The following is a 16,446-nucleotide window of genomic DNA, read 5'->3' on the forward strand; positions in this document are numbered from 1 at the left end:
ATTCGGCCCACTGCAACCTGCACCTCCCGGGTTCAAGCGATTCTCCTGCCTCAGCCTGCTGAGTAGCTGGGACTACAGGTGTGTGCTACCATGCCCAGCTAATTTTTTTGTATTTTTAGTAGAGACAGGATTTCGCCATGTTGGCCAGGCTGGTCTCAAACTCCTGACCTCAAGTAATCCACCCGCCTCGGCCTCCCAAAGTGCTAGGATTACAGGCGTGAGCCACCGTGCCCAGCCATCATTCTTGTTTTAGAAAATCACCAGGCATGGTGGCTCACGCCTGTAATCCCAGCACTTTGGGAGGCTGAGGCGGGCAGATCACAAGGTCAGCAGATCGAGACCATCCTGACTAACACGACGAAACCCCATCTCTACTAAAAATACAAAAAAATTAGCCGGGCATTGTGGCGGGTGCCTGTAGTCCTGCCTACCTGGGAGGCTGAGGCAGGAGAATGGCGTGAACCTGGGAGGCGGAGCTTGCAATGAGCAGAGATCATGCCACTGCACTCTAGCCTGGGCGACAGAGTGAGACTCCATCTCAAAAAAAAAAAAAAAAAAAATTATACCAGTAACAGGCCAGGTGCAGTGGCTCACACCTGTAATCCCAGCACTTTGGGACACCGAGGCAGGTGGATCACTTGAGGTCAGGAGTTTGAGAACACCCTGGCCAACATGGCAAAACCCCATCTCTACTAAAAATACAAAAATTAGCCAGGAATGGTGGCACACACCTGTAGTCCCAGCTACTTGGGAGGCTAAGGCAAGAGAATCGCTTGAACCCAGGAGGTGGAGGTTGCAGTGAGCCAAAACCACACCACTGTACTCCAGCCTGGGCGACGGAGTGAGACTCTACCTCAAAAAAAAAAAAAAAAGATATCATATTTCCTAATTTTTTTTTATTGTGGTAAAATACACATGACAGAAAATTTACCATCTTAACCATTTGTAAGTGTACACTTCAATGGTATTAAGTACATTCATATTGTGCATCCATCACTACAGCCATCTCCAGAGCTGTTTTCATCTTGCAAAACTGAAACTCTCTGCACCCATTAAACGCTCACTCCCCATTTCCTGCTCCCCCAGGCCCTGGTATCCCTTCTGCTTTCTGTCTATTCACTTATGTGAAGAAGTGAAATCGAAGTATTTGCCTTTTATGACAGGCTTCTTTCACAGAAAACACATTTTATATACTGCTCAGCAATATTCTTTTATGCTTAATATCTGTTAGACGTCTTTGGGGTCACTGCATACACGTCTACAAGGAAGGTGGCATTATTCCTGATTTAAAGTTGTAGAAGCTCGGGAGGCTGAGGTAGGAGAATCACTTGAACCCGGGAGGTGGAGGTTGCAGTGAGCCAAGACTGTGCCACTGCACTCCAGCCTGGGCCACGGAGCGAAGCAAGACTCTGTCTCCAAGATAAAATAAAATTTAAAAAGTTGTAAAAGCAGAGGCTTAGGCTAAACAATTTGCCTGGGGTCACAGAATTATTTCTTGCTGGAGCTGGATTTGAACCTACATGTCCCAAACTCCAAGTCCTTGCTCTCTCTGCTCCCTGAGATCCACCTGTGCCTGAGGGAAGGCTGGGGCTCTCTGGGTTACTCATTTAACCCCCAGGCACAGAGATGCCCTGGCCCTGGCCAGGAACCTGGTCCCATTTGTCCAAGGCACCTGCTTGAGCTGCCTTGTGGGAAGGGTCTGTTCTGCATGATGCCCACTTCTACATCTCCCTGGGGGCAGGGCAGGACCAGATAGGGAGTGCTTACGAGTTCTGCAGGGTCCTCAGGGGCCGAGGAGCAGCACCTGGAAGGAGGAGCTGCCTCTGCTGCTCTGGTAACCTGGTAAGATACAGTAGCTGCTGCTCCCTGCTGAGCCTTCGCCTGTGTGAGGTTGGGGAGAGCACTGGCTGTGCAGGGTAAGAATGCATGATTGTTTTGGTGAGTTTTGTGTGATGAAATCGTTTAAGAAAAGTATAAAAACTAGAACAGATACATCCGTATCAAGAACTCAGCTTTGTCAGACTTGAATGTTTTGCAGTAATTGTTTCAGATACACACATACACACACACACACACACATATACCGCTCACACACATGCAGGCACGCCCACACTTGAATGTGCGCAGGCACTTAAGTAAAATATTCCAAGCACAGTTGAAGTCCCTTCCCCATTTTCTTCCCTCCCTAGATACAATCATTATCTTGGTTTGGAGACTTTCCATGCATGCTTTTGTATCTTTGGTATACTTGGGTATACACCTTGTAGAAAACCTTATATAACGTATGCATCATCTACAATTTGTTTTTTGGATCAACATTGCTTCTGAGGTTTGTCCGTGTTGATACATGTTGCTACAGTTCATTAACTTTAATTGATTTAAAGCATTTCCATTGTATGATTAGAACAACGTATCCTTTCTCCTGTTGATGAACATATGGGTCATTTCTGATTTTTTGCTATTACAAACAATTCTTCAGTGAGCATCCTTGTGTGTGGTTTCTCACTTACGTGTGGAGTAGCTCTCTAAGATGCATAAATAATGAGGAGAGGAGTTGCTGGGTTGTAGAGTATGTGCATCCTACCTTCTCTAAGAGTTCACAATTTTTGCCAATTGGGGGAGTGAAATGATATGTGATTGTTTTAATTTATATTCCTTGATTACTAGCAAGGCTAAGAATTATTTCATACATTAGTTCCATTTGCATTTTTCCTCTGTGAGTTGCCTATGCATATATTTTGCCATTTCCCCTCACTGGATTGTTTTTGTCTTATTTATGCGGGATTTCTGTATTTATTCTAGATACTAATCTTTTCTTATTTATTTATTTATTTATTTATTTTTGAGCCAGAGTCTTGCTCTGTCACCCATGCTGGAGTGCAGTGGTACAATCTCTGCTCACTGCAACTTCCACCTCCTGAGTTCAAGGGATTCTCCTGCCTCAGCCTCCTGGGTAGCTGGGACTACAGGCATGTGCCACCAGGCCCGGCTAATTTTTTTGTATTTTTAGTAGAGATGGGGTTTCAGCATGTTGGCCAGGCTGGTGTCGAACTCCTTACCTCAAATGATCCACCTGCCTCAGCCTCCCTAAGTGCTGGGATTACAGGCGTGAGCAATTGTGCCCGGCTGTATTCTGGATATTAATCTTTTGGTAGTTTTAAACTTTGGAAATAACTCTTCCTAGTCTGTGGCTTCTTTTCACTTATTATTATAACTTTCGATGTATGTTTTAACTTTAATGTGATCAATACATTACGTTTCCTATAAGGATTTATACATTTTGTGGTAAGATATTCCTGTCTTAATGACATTAAGATAGTCTCTGACTTTTCTTTTCTTTTTGAGACAGAGTTTTGCTCTTGTTGCTCAGACTGGAGATCTCGGCCCACTGTAGCCTCCACCTCCCTGGCTCAAGCAATTCTCCTGCCTCAGCCTCCCGAGTAGCTGGGATTACAGGTGCCTCCACCACACCTGGCTAATTTTTTATATTTTTAGTAGAGACAGGATTTCGCCATCTTGGCCAGGCTGGTCTCAGACTCCTGAGGTGATCCGCCCACCTCAGCCTCCTCAAGTGCTGGGATTACAGACGTGAGCCACAGCACACGGCCTGTCTTAGCTATTCTTGATCCTTTGAGATAGTGATTTAAAAAAAAATTTTTTTTTTTTGAGACAGTTTTATTCTTGTTGCCCAGGCTGGGGTGCAATGGCGCGATCTCGGCTCACTGCAATCTCCACCTCCTGGGTTCAAGCGATTGTCCTGCCTCAGCCTTCCAAGTAGCTGGGATTACAGGTGCCCTGCACCATGCCTGGCTAATTTTTTGTATTTAGTAGAGATGGGGTTTCACCATGTTAGTCAGGCTGGTCTCAAACTCCTGACCTCAGCTGATCCTCCCACCTCGGCCTTCCAGAGTGCTGGGATTACAGGCATGCACCTCCGTGCCTGGCAAAATAATCTTTTTTCTTAATTATGAGTAACAAGTGGTTATAATAAAAAAATAGAGGGCAGGGGCAGTGGCTCGCGACATTGCACTCCAGCTTGGATGACAGAGTGAGACTGTCTCAAAAAAAAAAAAAACAGATAAGTTTGGGGTGAAAAAGGATAATAAACAGCAGTCTAATCTCACTTCTAAGACTGTTCAGTGTTTGTGTGTGTAATTTATGGCAGAGGGGTTACCTACTTTTTAGATTTAACATACTTTGAACATTTCCTCTTGTTATCAAGTGTTTTGTTCTAATGCACTTTTGGGATTGCATAGTATTCCCTTATCTGATCATTTAGTAAGTTTTTGTTTGTTTGTTTTTGAGACGGAGTCTTGCTCTGTCGCCCAGGCTGGAGGGCAGTGGTGCGATCTTAGCTCACTGCAACCTCCACCACCTGGGTTCAAGCAATTCTCCTGCCTCAGCCTCTTGGGTAGCTGGGATCACAGGTGTGTGCCACCATGCCCGGCTGATTTTTGTATTTTTAGGAGAGATGGGGTTTCACTATGTTGGCCCGGCTGGTCTCAAACTCCTGACCTCAAGTGATCTGCCCAACTCGGCCTCCCAAAGTGCTAGGATTACAGGCGTGAGCGACCACGCCCAACTGTTTATTATTTTGTATCTTGCTTTTGTCCAAAATGGCAGTATGTGAAGAGCTACTTATTCCACTGAACAGACCCTGTCACTGCATTCTCATGGCTTCTTTTTTTTTTTGAGACAGGTTCTCTGTCACCCAGGCTGGAGTGCAGTGGTGCAATCATAGCTGACTGCAGCCTTGACCTCCCGGGCTCAAGCAGTATTCCCACTGCAGCCTCCTGAGTGGGTAGAACTACATGCACTGCTAATTTTTTGGTAGAAATGGGATCTTGCTATGTTGCCCAGGCTGGTCTCGAACTCCTGAGCTCAAGTGATTCTCCTGCCTCGACCTCCCAAAGTGCTGGGATTACAGGTGTGAGCCACTGCGTCTGGCCTCTGGTAGCTTCTTTTTTTTTTTTGAGACAGAGTTTCACTCTTCTTGTTGCCCAGGCTGGAGTGCAATGACATGATCTCAGCTCACCACAACCTCTGCCTCCCGAGTTCAAGCGATTCTCCTGCCTCAGCCTCCCAAGTAGTTGATCTAGTAGCTTCTTTAACCAGGGTGTGCTTATTGTCCACCTACTGCGTGCCATGCCCCGCCTGTCTCTTTACCAGGTGTCCTGGAGCCCTCTGATGGTTTTCCTTCTTCCATTTCCCAACTTAACTCTCGAATGCACTTTTCATTCACTCACCAGGTGTCTCCTGAAGTCAGGGTTGCTCTAGCAGGGCCAGGCCAGGCCTATTTTGCTCTCCACTTCCTGTTCACATCCACCCGCAGGCTCTGGCTGGCCCTGGCACATTGGATGTGTTGAATATTTCAGGCCCTGGCCTTTTAGCAGCCCTCTGAGGCAGGGCCTATCTTTAGCCCCATTCAAAGATGGGGTAACTAAGGCTCAGAGAGGTGAAGTCACCTGCCCACCATCACAAGTAGCAGAGCCAGGCTGGCCCTGGCCCAGCCCTTTCCTCCAAGCTCATGTAGGCTTGCTCTCCACTGACCTGGGCTCTCACACAGGTAGTTTGGGAAGCCTCATTTCTGTGATCTTCATGATAGTCCTAAGAGCCTGCAGGGCATTTGTCACCTTCCCCCTTGTTACAATGGGGAACCAAGGTGCTGAGAGGGGAAGGCGTCCTGGCTTCTGGATAGCCCCCTCCCTCTCTGCCAGCTGGAGGCCAGAACAGTCAGGACAAGGGGTGTCTGTGATGGCGGTGGCAGCTCTGCAGTCACAGCCCAGCAGTCTGACGCAGGGGTGGGCAGATGAGGGGGAAGGAGGAGTCCAGGCTGGGCAGAGGCCTGGGCCCACCCACCCCTTGGCCTATTTTTTACACAACATGGACACATCTTTAACAGGTTTGCTGCTCCTTTCTAGACAGGGAAACTGAGGCCCTGGGAGAGAAGCTGTTCCACAGCTCCGCCAGGATGCAGTGCCAGCTGAGAGGGCCGAGCACAGGGAGGATAAGCAAGGGCACTTTCCGTAAGGCAGAGATAGCCCAGCCACCCCTACCCCACGCCTCAAAGGCTCCCTTCCCTTCCGGGGCATTTCTGACCACACCCAGGTGCACCCCAAGAAGGGCTCTTGGTGGGGTCTGCTCCATCTGAATGACCCACCCTGGAGGTGCTGCCTGTCTGGGCCCACTGTAAATCCAGGTTCGAACGCCACCTCTGTCACTTACAGGCAGTATGAAGTTGGGCAGAAGACTTCTGTCTCCGAGCCGGTTTCCGTGGTTATAAAATGGACACCTTAAAAAAAAAAAGCCTTAACAAAAGGACATTCTCATATGTGTTAGAACGTGGTGAGCCTTGAGGACATTATGTTAAGTGATACAGCCCGTCACAAAAGGACAAATACCTTATGATTCCACTTACACGAGGTCCCTAGAGGAGTCAGATTGACAGAGAGAGGAAGTGGGATGGAGTACTTGGAGGCGGTGAGTGGAAGGGGTGTCGTGTTTAAGGGGTGTGGGTTTCAGTTTGACGAGATGAAGAGAGTTCTGTGTCTGGTGGTGATGGTTGCACAACAGTGAATGTGCTTCATGCCACTGAACTGCACCCTTGAACATGGGTAAGATGGTACATTTTCAGTTACGTGTGTTTTATGACAGTCTAAAAAAATTGAGGGAAAAAAAATGGACCTGGAAACAATGGGGACCTCCTGGCTTGGTGCGGGGGAGAATCTGGCCTTGGCCTTGGTTGTCTGTTTCTGAACCGGAACTGCTCTCTTGTGGGTATCTGGTCATCTGCAGTCCTGAGCTCCTGGGCGGGTCCTTGCACTGGGCCCCTCCCTGTGGGGATTCCTCAGGGCTGGGCAGGGAAAGGAAGGGCCCAGACTGCCTGGCTTTAGCTGCCTCCCCTACCCCAGCCCCAACCCACATCCACCTGAAACTGCTGCCGGCCTCTCCACCACACCTGGGGCCCACGCCCTGCAGCGCTCCACCCCACCTTGTCCCCTTTCAGGCGCTCTCTGGGAGAGACTCTGAGTGTATCGAGTCCTAACAATTGACTCTTGTCCTCAAAGAGAATCTGGCTTCACTAGGTGCTGAGGAGGTGGAAGAAAGATTATACCAGCCTGGGCTGACTGCACCCCACTCTGCACAAAGCACTTTAAAAGCATTTGGGGGCTGGACGCAGTGGCTCACGCCTGTAATCCCAGCACTTTGGGAAGCTGCGGTGGGCAGATCGCTTGAGGTCAGGAGTTCGAGACCAGCCTAACCAACATGGTGAAACCCTGTCCCTACTAAAATACAAAAATTAGCCGGGCATGGTGGTGGGCACTTGTAATCCTAGCTACTCGGGAGACTGAGGGAGGAGAATCGTTTGAACCCAGGAGGCACAGGTTGCAGTGAGCTGAGATCATGCCACTGCTCCAGCCTGGGTGACAGATTGAGACTCTGTCTCAAAATAAAAATAAAAATAAAAGCATTTAGTTCCCAAGACTTGCTGGGTGCAGTAGCTCATGCCCGTAGTCCCAGCTACTTAGGAGGCTGAGGTGGGAGGATCACTCAAGTTCAGGAGTTCGAGGCCAAATGGGCAACATAGCAAGACCCCATCTCTAAATTTTTTTTTTTTTAATTAGTCCAGTGTGAGGCCCAGCGCAGTGGCTCACACCTGTAATCCCTGCACTTTGGAAAGCTGAGGTGGGCAGATCACGAGGTCAGGAGCTCGAGACCAGCCTGACCAACATGGTAAAACCCTGTCTCTACTAAAAATATAAAAATTATCTGGGCATGGTGGTGCACGCCTGTAATCCCAGCTACTCCGGAGGCAGAGGCCGGAGAATCGCTTGAACTCGAGAGGTGGAGGTTGCGGTGAGCCGAGATCATGCCACTGCACTCCAGCCTGGGCGATAGAGCAAAACTCCATCTCAGAAAAAAACAGACCGGGCACAGTGGCTCACGCCTGTAATCCCAGCGCTTTGGGAGGCCAAGGCGGGTGGATCATGAGGTCAGGAGACAGAAACCATCCTGGCCAATGGGGTGAAACCCCGTCTTGACTAAAATACGAAAAATTAGCTGGGCGTGGTGGTGGCGTGCCTGTAGTGCCAGCTACTCGGGAGGCTGAGACAGGGGAATCATTCGAACCCGGGAGGTGGAGATTGCAGTGAGCCCAGATGGTGCCACTGCACCCCAGCCTGGCGATAGTGTGAGACTCTGCCTCAAAAAAAAATTTTTTTTTAGCCCAGTGTGGTGCTGCATGCCTACAGTCCAGCTACTCTGGAGGCCGAAGCAGGAGGATTGCTTAAGGCCAGGAGTTTGAGACCAGCCTGGGCAACATAGCAAGACCCCGTCCCATTTAATTAAAATAATTTCTGTGGCCTCCTCCCAGCAGCCCTGCGTGGTATCATGCCCATCATGTATGTGAAGAAACAGAGGCTGCAAGCAGTGAGGAGCTTGTCCAAGGTCCCACAGAGAGGCTGCCAAGAGTCCAGGCCCACACCTTGATGCTGGCTTCCCCTCTTCATCCTCGGCAAGAGCTGCGTGGGAGGGAGCCCGCCCCTGCAGGGGGCAGGCAGGTGGCTCTGACCACCCAGCTGGCTCTTGTTGGGGTGGGGCTCCTTTCCCCACACCCTTGGGAACTCAACCCTGGATTTGGTGCCTGCACCCTCTTTCCTGATCTCCCCCAAAGGCCCATCAGAAAGGGGCAGTGACTTGTCCAGAATCACACAGCAGAGGACAAGGAAACGGGTGCAGCTGGGGGTGACCCCTCCAGACAGGTTACCCTCACCAGGGTAGGCCCAGGCACCAGTTGGGCCAGGCCTGCGAGAGACTCCAGTCCAGGCCCTTCTCAGTTCTGCAGCCAACCCCCAGGCTCTGCCATTGGAGCTCTGGGCCCTCCTCCACTCCCCAGACACACTCAAACTGGAGAGAGGAACCTGAAGCAGAAGTCCCACCTTGATCATTTTTTTTTTTTTTTTGCCCTCGCTGGACCTAGCCAAGGGCTGAGCAGAGTCTGGATGTTCCCAGACCAAGCGCAGAGTTGGGGCGGTTAGTCAGAATCAGACCTGATTGGGATGGTGTTTCCTGCCTTGGGCAGGTGGTTTTGCCTCTGAGCCTCAGTTTCCCTCACCTGTGTGACTGAGCTGGGAACACTTCGTGCCTCAGAAGGAGGAGTCTGGGTGGCGCAGACAAGCTCCAGGTCGGCGGGGCTGGGGCGGCTCCTTGCAGAGGAAGCAGGTGTTTCTATGAGCGAACACACCCCACTCCCTGAACACGAGGGAGGTGTTGCAGTATCATTGTCACCACATCCTGCCTGCTCAAACAGCCGCGCCCGCCCTGGCTGTCTCATTCCAGACTCGGGGGCAGGCAGGCTGCTGCACGCACCGGGCTCCTCTCCTCCCGCTTCTGCTCCCCAGTCTTTAGGTCCTGGCCCTGGATGGGGACGCCAGGTGTCCACGTGTCTCAATGGAGGCAGCTGTGTGATTCAGAAGCTCTCCCAGTGCCACTTCCTTTCCCAGCAGTGTAGGTGGTGCGTGGACCCAGCTGGTCATTAGAGGGCCCGGGCCTTCCTGTGGGGCGGGTGCTTGCCCTGGCCCGTGAGTCCTGGCATCACTAGGAGGACTGACTTCTGGCCTGGAGCTGCCAGCCCAGGGCGGGCGGTGGTGTCTGCTGGCCCCTTTGTGACCTGAGCGCTGGTAATGCTGAGGGGCGGGGAAGCTGCAGTCCCGGGCCCGTTTCTCTTGGCACCGCCTGGGTGAGACCTTGGGCAGGCAGAGGGCAAGTCCCACATGGTGGCGAGGACCTGAGCCTGGTGGTGGGGGGACAGGCCTGCTGGGTTTGTTCTTACTCTGCCACTTAATAGCAGGGTGATGTTGGCAGGTGATGTCACCTCCCTGAGCCTTAGCACCCCCATCTCTGGGATGGGGCTACAGAGGCCTGGCCTCTTGGGCATCAAGGATGACCCTAGGAGGGCCTGCAGGGGAGGCCTGCCTGGTGCCTGGCACACTTCCAGGCCCTCAGCACTGGCTGTGGCCATCATCACCCTTGCTGAGTGCCCCATTCCACCTGCCTCACATGGGGTCCTGCTCTGCCTTCCTCCTGTCCTCCCCATCCAGCATAGCCTAGAAAGATTGGGGCTGGGGAGTGTTTGGCATTTGCAGAGAGGTGCTGTTCTTTTTTTTTTTTTGAGACGGCATCTCGCTCTGTCACCCAGGTTGGAGTGCAGTGGTGCGATCTCGGCTCACTGCAAGCTCCGCTTCCCGGGTTCACACCATTCTCCTGCCTCAGCCTTCCAAGCAGCTGGGACTACAGGCGCCTGCCACTATGCCCGGCTAATTTTTTTGTATTTTTAGTAGAGACGGGGTTTCACCTTGTTAGCCAGGATGGTCTCGATCTCCTGACCTCGTGATCTGCCCGCCTCGGCCTCCCAAAGTGCTGGGATTACAGGCGTGAGCCTCTGCGCCTGGCCCGAGAGGTGCTGTTCTTAAAGAGTTCATAACTAGGCCGGGCACGTTGGCTCACGCCTGTAATCCCAACACTTTGGGAGGCCAAGGCAGGTGGATTGGTTGAGGCCAGGAATTCAAGACCAGCCTGGCCAACATGGCAAAACCCCGTCTCTACTAAAAATACAAAAATTAGCTGGATGTGGTGGCGGGCGTCTGTAATCCCAGCCACTTGGGAGACTGAAACATGAGAATCACTTAAACCCAGGAGGCAGAGGTTGCAGTGAGCCAGGATCATGCCACTGCACCCCAGCCTGGGTGACAGAGTGAGACTGTCTCAAAAAGAAAAAAAATAAAGTTTGTTACTATTCTGGTTATTAACATCATCAGTAATCAAAGAAAGGTGACCCATCATCTGGGCACCCCTGTTCACCTCCTAAGAGAAACAGACACATTTGACACAGGCATTTAAAACTTTGTTTAGATAAAAATCTAGGTTCTGGGTTACAGTAAAGTAAAAGCACAATTTGGCCAGGCACGGTGACTCACACCTATAATCCCAGCACTTGGGGAGGCCGAGGCAGTTGGATCACCTAAGGTCAGGAGTTCGAGACCAGCCTGGCCAACGTGGCAAAATTCCGTTTCTACTGAAAATACAAAAATTAGCTGGGCGTGGTAGCGTGTGCCTATAATCCCAGCTGCTTGGGTGGCAGAGGCAGGAGAATCATGTGAACCCGGGAGGCGGAGGCTGTGGTGAGCCGAGATGGTGCCACTGCACTCCAGCCTGGGTGACAGAGCGATACTCTGTCTCTAAATAAATAAATAAATAAAAGCACAATTTATTCTAATACACAGAAAGGGCTGGGTGCAGTGCCTCACTCGTGTAATCCCAACACTTTGGGAGGCCAAGGCCGGAGGATTGCTTGAGGCCAGGAGTTCGAAACCAACTTGGTCAACATAGCGAGATCCTGTCTCTACAAAAAATTTTAAAAATTAGCCAGGCATGGGCCAGGCACGGTGGTTCACACCTATAATCCCAGTACTTTGGGAGGCCAAGGCGGGCGGATCACAAGGTCAGGAGAACGAGACCATTCTGGCTAACATGGTAAAACCCTGTCTTTACTAAAAATACAAAAAAAAATTAGCCGGGTGTGGTGGGCGGGTGGCTGTAGTCCCAGCTACTTGGAAGGCTGAGACAGGAGAATGGCGTGAACCTGGGAGGCGGAGCTTGCAGTGAGCCGAGATCACGCCACTGCACTCCAGCCTAGGCAACAGAGCAAGACTCTGTCTCAAAAAAAAAAAAAAAAAAAAAGATTAGCCAGGCATGGTGGCACACACCTGTAGCCCCAGCTACCTGGGGGAGGCTAAGGTAGGAGGATTGCTTGACCAGGAGGTTGAGGCTGCAGTGAGCCATGATCACGCCACTGCACTCTAGTTTGGGCAACAGAGCAAGATCCAGTCTCTTAAAATAAAAATTATAAAATTCTAAAATACACAGAAAGGACTGGAAGGTTATTATTCAGTGAAAAGTTAACAGTGTGTAACCCTGGTGGGGACTGTAAAGGGGATTCTTCTGTTTTTGCTGCTATGCTTTTTTACAATTTTCCGTATGTTCTCCAGGGAACATCTAGTACCTTATCCCTCCGTGACCGCCTTACGTCTGTCATTGTAAGAACAACGAGCCTTGGCCGTGTGACCACGAATGGCCACAGAGAGACATTCTCACAGAGATCTTGCTGCGTGCCTCCTGTGTGGCACAGCCTGCGTTTCCTAATGTGGCTTCTCAGCCAGTGTTTCCCAAGCTTGGCCAATCATTAGAGTCACCGAAGTTATGTGTTAAAAATCAGGTTCCCAGCTGGGCATGGTGGCTCACTCCTGTAATCCCAGCACTTTGGGAAGCTGAGGCAGGCGGATCAGGAGGTAAAGAGATCGAGACCATCCTGGTCAACATGGTGAAACCTCGTCTCTACTGAAAAACACAAAAATTACCTGGGTGTGGTGGTGCAGGCCTGTAGTCCCAGCTACTCGGGAGGCTAAGGCAGGAGAATCGCCTGAACCCTGGAGGCAGAGGTTGCATTGAGCCAAAATGATGCCAGTGCACTCCAGCCTGGCGACAGAGCAAGACTCCGTCTCAAAAAAAAAAAGAAAAATCAGATTTCCAGTTTCTCTCCATAGTAGTCAAACTAGACTCTCTCTGGGAGAGCCTGCTGTTGCTGCTGTTTTTCATTCCTTTATACACATGCAACCAGAGATGATTTTACATTAAGGCCTCTCTGTGATCACCCAGTTTGTGGGGGAGGAGAGCCTTATTCTTAATCCCCTCTCTTGAGGCCGCTCCCCTAGGAGCCTGTCATTAAGACCCACTGTGTGACCTTTGGTCTTCCGAGTGCTCTCAGAATCTTGTACACACATAACTATACGCACATGTGGAATTTTATTGTTGAGGCAGGGTCTCTGTCGCCCAGGCTGGAGTACAGTGATGGGGTCATAGCTCACTGCAGCTTCGACCTCCTGGACTCAAGCGATCCTCCCACTTCATCCTCCCAAAATGCTGGGATTATAGGCTAGGATTACAGGCATGAGCCACCATGCCAGCCCCCATGTGGAATTTTTTTTTTTTTTTTTTTTTTGAGTTGGAGTTTCACTCTTGTCGCCCAGGCTGGAGTGCAATGGCACAATCTCGGCTCACTGCAACCTCCACCTCCCGGGTTCAAGTGATTCTCCTGTCTCAGCCTCCCGAATAGCTGGGATTACAGGCACCCACCACTATGCCAGGCTAACTTTTGTATCTTTAGTAGATACGGAGTTTCACCATGTTGGCCAGGCTGGTCTTGAACTTCTGACCTCAGGTGATCCACCCACCTCGGCCTCCCAAAGTGCTGGGATTACAGACGTGAACCATGTGGAATTTTTAAACCTTGCTCTTTGTTTTATGGAAGTGAGTTCATGTTGTGCCCCCTCTGCATATTGCTTTCTTTCCTCATATTTTGCAGGAATCCCTCCAGCCCTTTGCTGCAGCTTTACAGCAGCTGGTTCCCAGTGAACTGGGAGTTTTAAATGTGTTCCTCTGGTCAATCTGTTCATTAAATAGATGGACTTTAGAAAGGAGTTCCCGAATGCTCTTACTGGAATGCAAGGGATGGGGCAGAGAACCCTGAGGCTGCACCGGGGATCTGTCTAATCTCACTGTGCTCAGTCTTCCTGTGTATTAAATGGGGAGCCTGCCCGCCTCCCCCAGGGTGGTTTCCCAGCCAAGTGACCACATGCTTTCTGCAGAAGGGCTGATAAGTGGGCTGCCCCGTGGAGTGGGCAGGCTTTGGCTCCCAGCTAGATTTGAGGTGGAATTTTGGACAATGGAAGAATTTTCATTGTCTTCTTCCCCTGACCCCTGGGTCCTAGGAAAGCCAGGCCACCCTGTGCTAACCCCCTCCTATGGATCCCTTTTAGGTTGAACCATGATTCCAGTGACAGAGCTCCGCTACTTTGCGGACACGCAGCCAGCATACCGGATCCTGAAGCCGTGGTGGGATGTGTTTACAGACTACATCTCTATCGTCATGCTGATGATTGCCGTCTTCGGGGGCACGCTGCAGGTCACCCAAGACAAGATGATCTGCCTGCCTTGTAAGTGGGTCACCAAGGACTCCTGCAATGACTCGTTCCGGGGCTGGGCAGCCCCTGGCCCGGAGCCCACCTACCCCAACTCCACCATTCTGCCGACCCCTGACACGGGCCCCACAGGCATCAAGTATGACCTGGACCGGCACCAGTACAACTACGTGGACGCCGTGTGCTATGAGAACCGGCTGCACTGGTTTGCCAAGTACTTCCCCTACCTGGTGCTTCTGCACACGCTCATCTTCCTGGCCTGCAGCAACTTCTGGTTCAAATTCCCACGCACCAGCTCGAAGCTGGAGCACTTTGTGTCTATCCTGCTGAAGTGCTTCGACTCGCCCTGGACCACGAGGGCCCTGTCGGAGACAGTGGTGGAGGAGAGCGACCCCAAGCCGGCCTTCAGCAAGATGAATGGCTCCATGGACAAGAAGTCATCGACTGTCAGTGAGGACGTGGAGGCCACCGTGCCCATGCTACAGCGGACCAAGTCACGGATCGAGCAGGGTATCGTGGACCGCTCAGAGACGGGTGTGCTGGACAAGAAGGAGGGGGAGCAGGCCAAGGCACTGTTTGAGAAGGTGAAGAAGTTCCGGACCCATGTGGAGGAGGGGGACATCGTGTACCGCCTCTACATGCGGCAGACCATCATCAAGGTGATCAAGTTCATCCTCATCATCTGCTACACCGTCTACTACGTGCACAACATCAAGTTCGACGTGGACTGCACCGTGGACATTGAGAGCCTGACGGGCTACCGCACCTACCGCTGTGCCCACCCTCTGGCCACACTCTTCAAGATCCTGGCATCCTTCTACATCAGCCTAGTCATCTTCTACGGCCTCATCTGCATGTACACACTGTGGTGGATGCTACGGCGCTCCCTCAAGAAGTACTCGTTCGAGTCAATCCGCGAGGAGAGCAGCTACAGTGACATCCCCGACGTCAAGAATGACTTCGCCTTCATGCTGCACCTCATTGACCAATACGACCCGCTCTACTCCAAGCGCTTCGCCGTCTTCCTGTCGGAAGTGAGCGAGAACAAGCTGCGGCAGCTGAACCTCAACAACGAGTGGACGCTGGACAAGCTCCGGCAGCGGCTCACCAAGAATGCGCAGGACAAGCTGGAGCTGCACCTGTTCATGCTCAGTGGCATCCCTGACACTGTGTTTGACCTGGTGGAGCTGGAGGTCCTGAAGCTGGAGCTGATCCCTGACGTGACCATCCCGCCCAGCATTGCCCAGCTCACGGGCCTCAAGGAGCTGTGGCTCTACCACACAGCGGCCAAGATTGAGGCGCCCGCGCTGGCCTTCCTGCGCGAGAACCTGCGGGCGCTGCACATCAAGTTCACCGACATCAAGGAGATCCCGCTGTGGATCTATAGCCTGAAGACGCTGGAGGAGCTGCACCTGACGGGCAACCTGAGCGCGGAGAACAACCGCTACATTGTCATCGACGGGCTGCGGGAGCTCAAACGCCTCAAGGTGCTGAGGCTCAAGAGCAACCTGAGCAAGCTGCCGCAGGTGGTCACAGATGTGGGCGTGCACCTGCAGAAGCTGTCCATCAACAATGAGGGCACCAAGCTCATCGTCCTCAACAGCCTCAAGAAGATGGCGAACCTGACTGAGCTGGAGCTGATCCGCTGCGACCTGGAGCGCATCCCCCACTCCATCTTCAGCCTCCACAACCTGCAGGAGATTGACCTCAAGGACAACAACCTCAAGACCATCGAGGAGATCATCAGCTTCCAGCACCTGCACCGCCTCACCTGCCTTAAGCTGTGGTACAACCACATCGCCTACATCCCCATCCAGATCGGCAACCTCACCAACCTGGAGCGCCTCTACCTGAACCGCAACAAGATTGAGAAGATCCCCACCCAGCTCTTCTACTGCCGCAAGCTGCGCTACCTGGACCTCAGCCACAACAACCTGACCTTCCTCCCCGCTGACATTGGCCTCCTGCAGAACCTCCAGAACCTGGCCATCACGGCCAACCGGGTGAGTGGCCCTGCCACAGCTCTGCATGTGGGCTGGCGGGTGGCCTGGCTGGGGCCTGTGGTGGGGCGCTCGGCAGGCTCCGTGTCCTGGGACCGTCGATGCCCCTGAGTGTGGAGTCCTTACCTGGGGTTTACAGAACCATCCAGGACAGAAGCTCTGTTCAAGAGACAGACTCCTTGGGCCCCATCCCAGGCCTGCTGAATCCGAATCTCTGGGCCCCGGGCCTGTCTTTGCTCCAGAATGTTGCAGTTTTCCTGCCTGGAGAGACTGCATGGTCAGGCAAGGTCTGTCCCCCAAGGTGACCTTGAGCTGGGTTCCTCTTCAGCAGGGATGTGCATGGGCAGGAGGTCCAAACCCCGGGGGTTCTCTCGCAAAGCCAGGTGGTGGGAGTCAAGACTTAGCCTGGA

The 16,446-nt window shown here is 51.9% G+C and overlaps 1 protein-coding gene and 1 long non-coding RNA gene across 5 annotated transcripts in view; one reads left to right on the forward strand and one right to left on the reverse strand.

Moving 5' to 3' along the window:
• The window catches only part of LRRC8A (leucine rich repeat containing 8 VRAC subunit A), a 38,173-nt gene that overhangs the window by 12,194 nt on the left and 9,533 nt on the right, over positions 1-16,446 (forward strand). For all 4 annotated transcript variants that reach the window (XM_002820281.5, XM_002820282.5, XM_054521174.2 and 1 more), the window contains one exon: positions 13,875-16,039. In XM_002820281.5, coding sequence (XP_002820327.1) covers positions 13,883-16,039 — 2,157 coding nt within the window. In that variant the 5' untranslated portion in view covers positions 13,875-13,882. The remainder of the gene's footprint in view (positions 1-13,874; positions 16,040-16,446) is intronic.
• LOC129048099 (uncharacterized) lies at positions 971-9,721 on the reverse strand. The gene is made up of 3 exons (XR_008510150.2): positions 9,116-9,721; positions 1,768-1,907; positions 971-1,409 (listed from the first exon to the last, which is right to left on the reverse strand). It is a non-coding gene; the product is annotated as an uncharacterized LOC129048099 (long non-coding RNA).

Source organism: Pongo abelii, chromosome 13 (assembly GCF_028885655.2).
Source record: "Pongo abelii isolate AG06213 chromosome 13, NHGRI_mPonAbe1-v2.0_pri, whole genome shotgun sequence".
In the NCBI taxonomy this organism is placed as follows: domain Eukaryota; kingdom Metazoa; phylum Chordata; class Mammalia; order Primates; family Hominidae; genus Pongo; species Pongo abelii.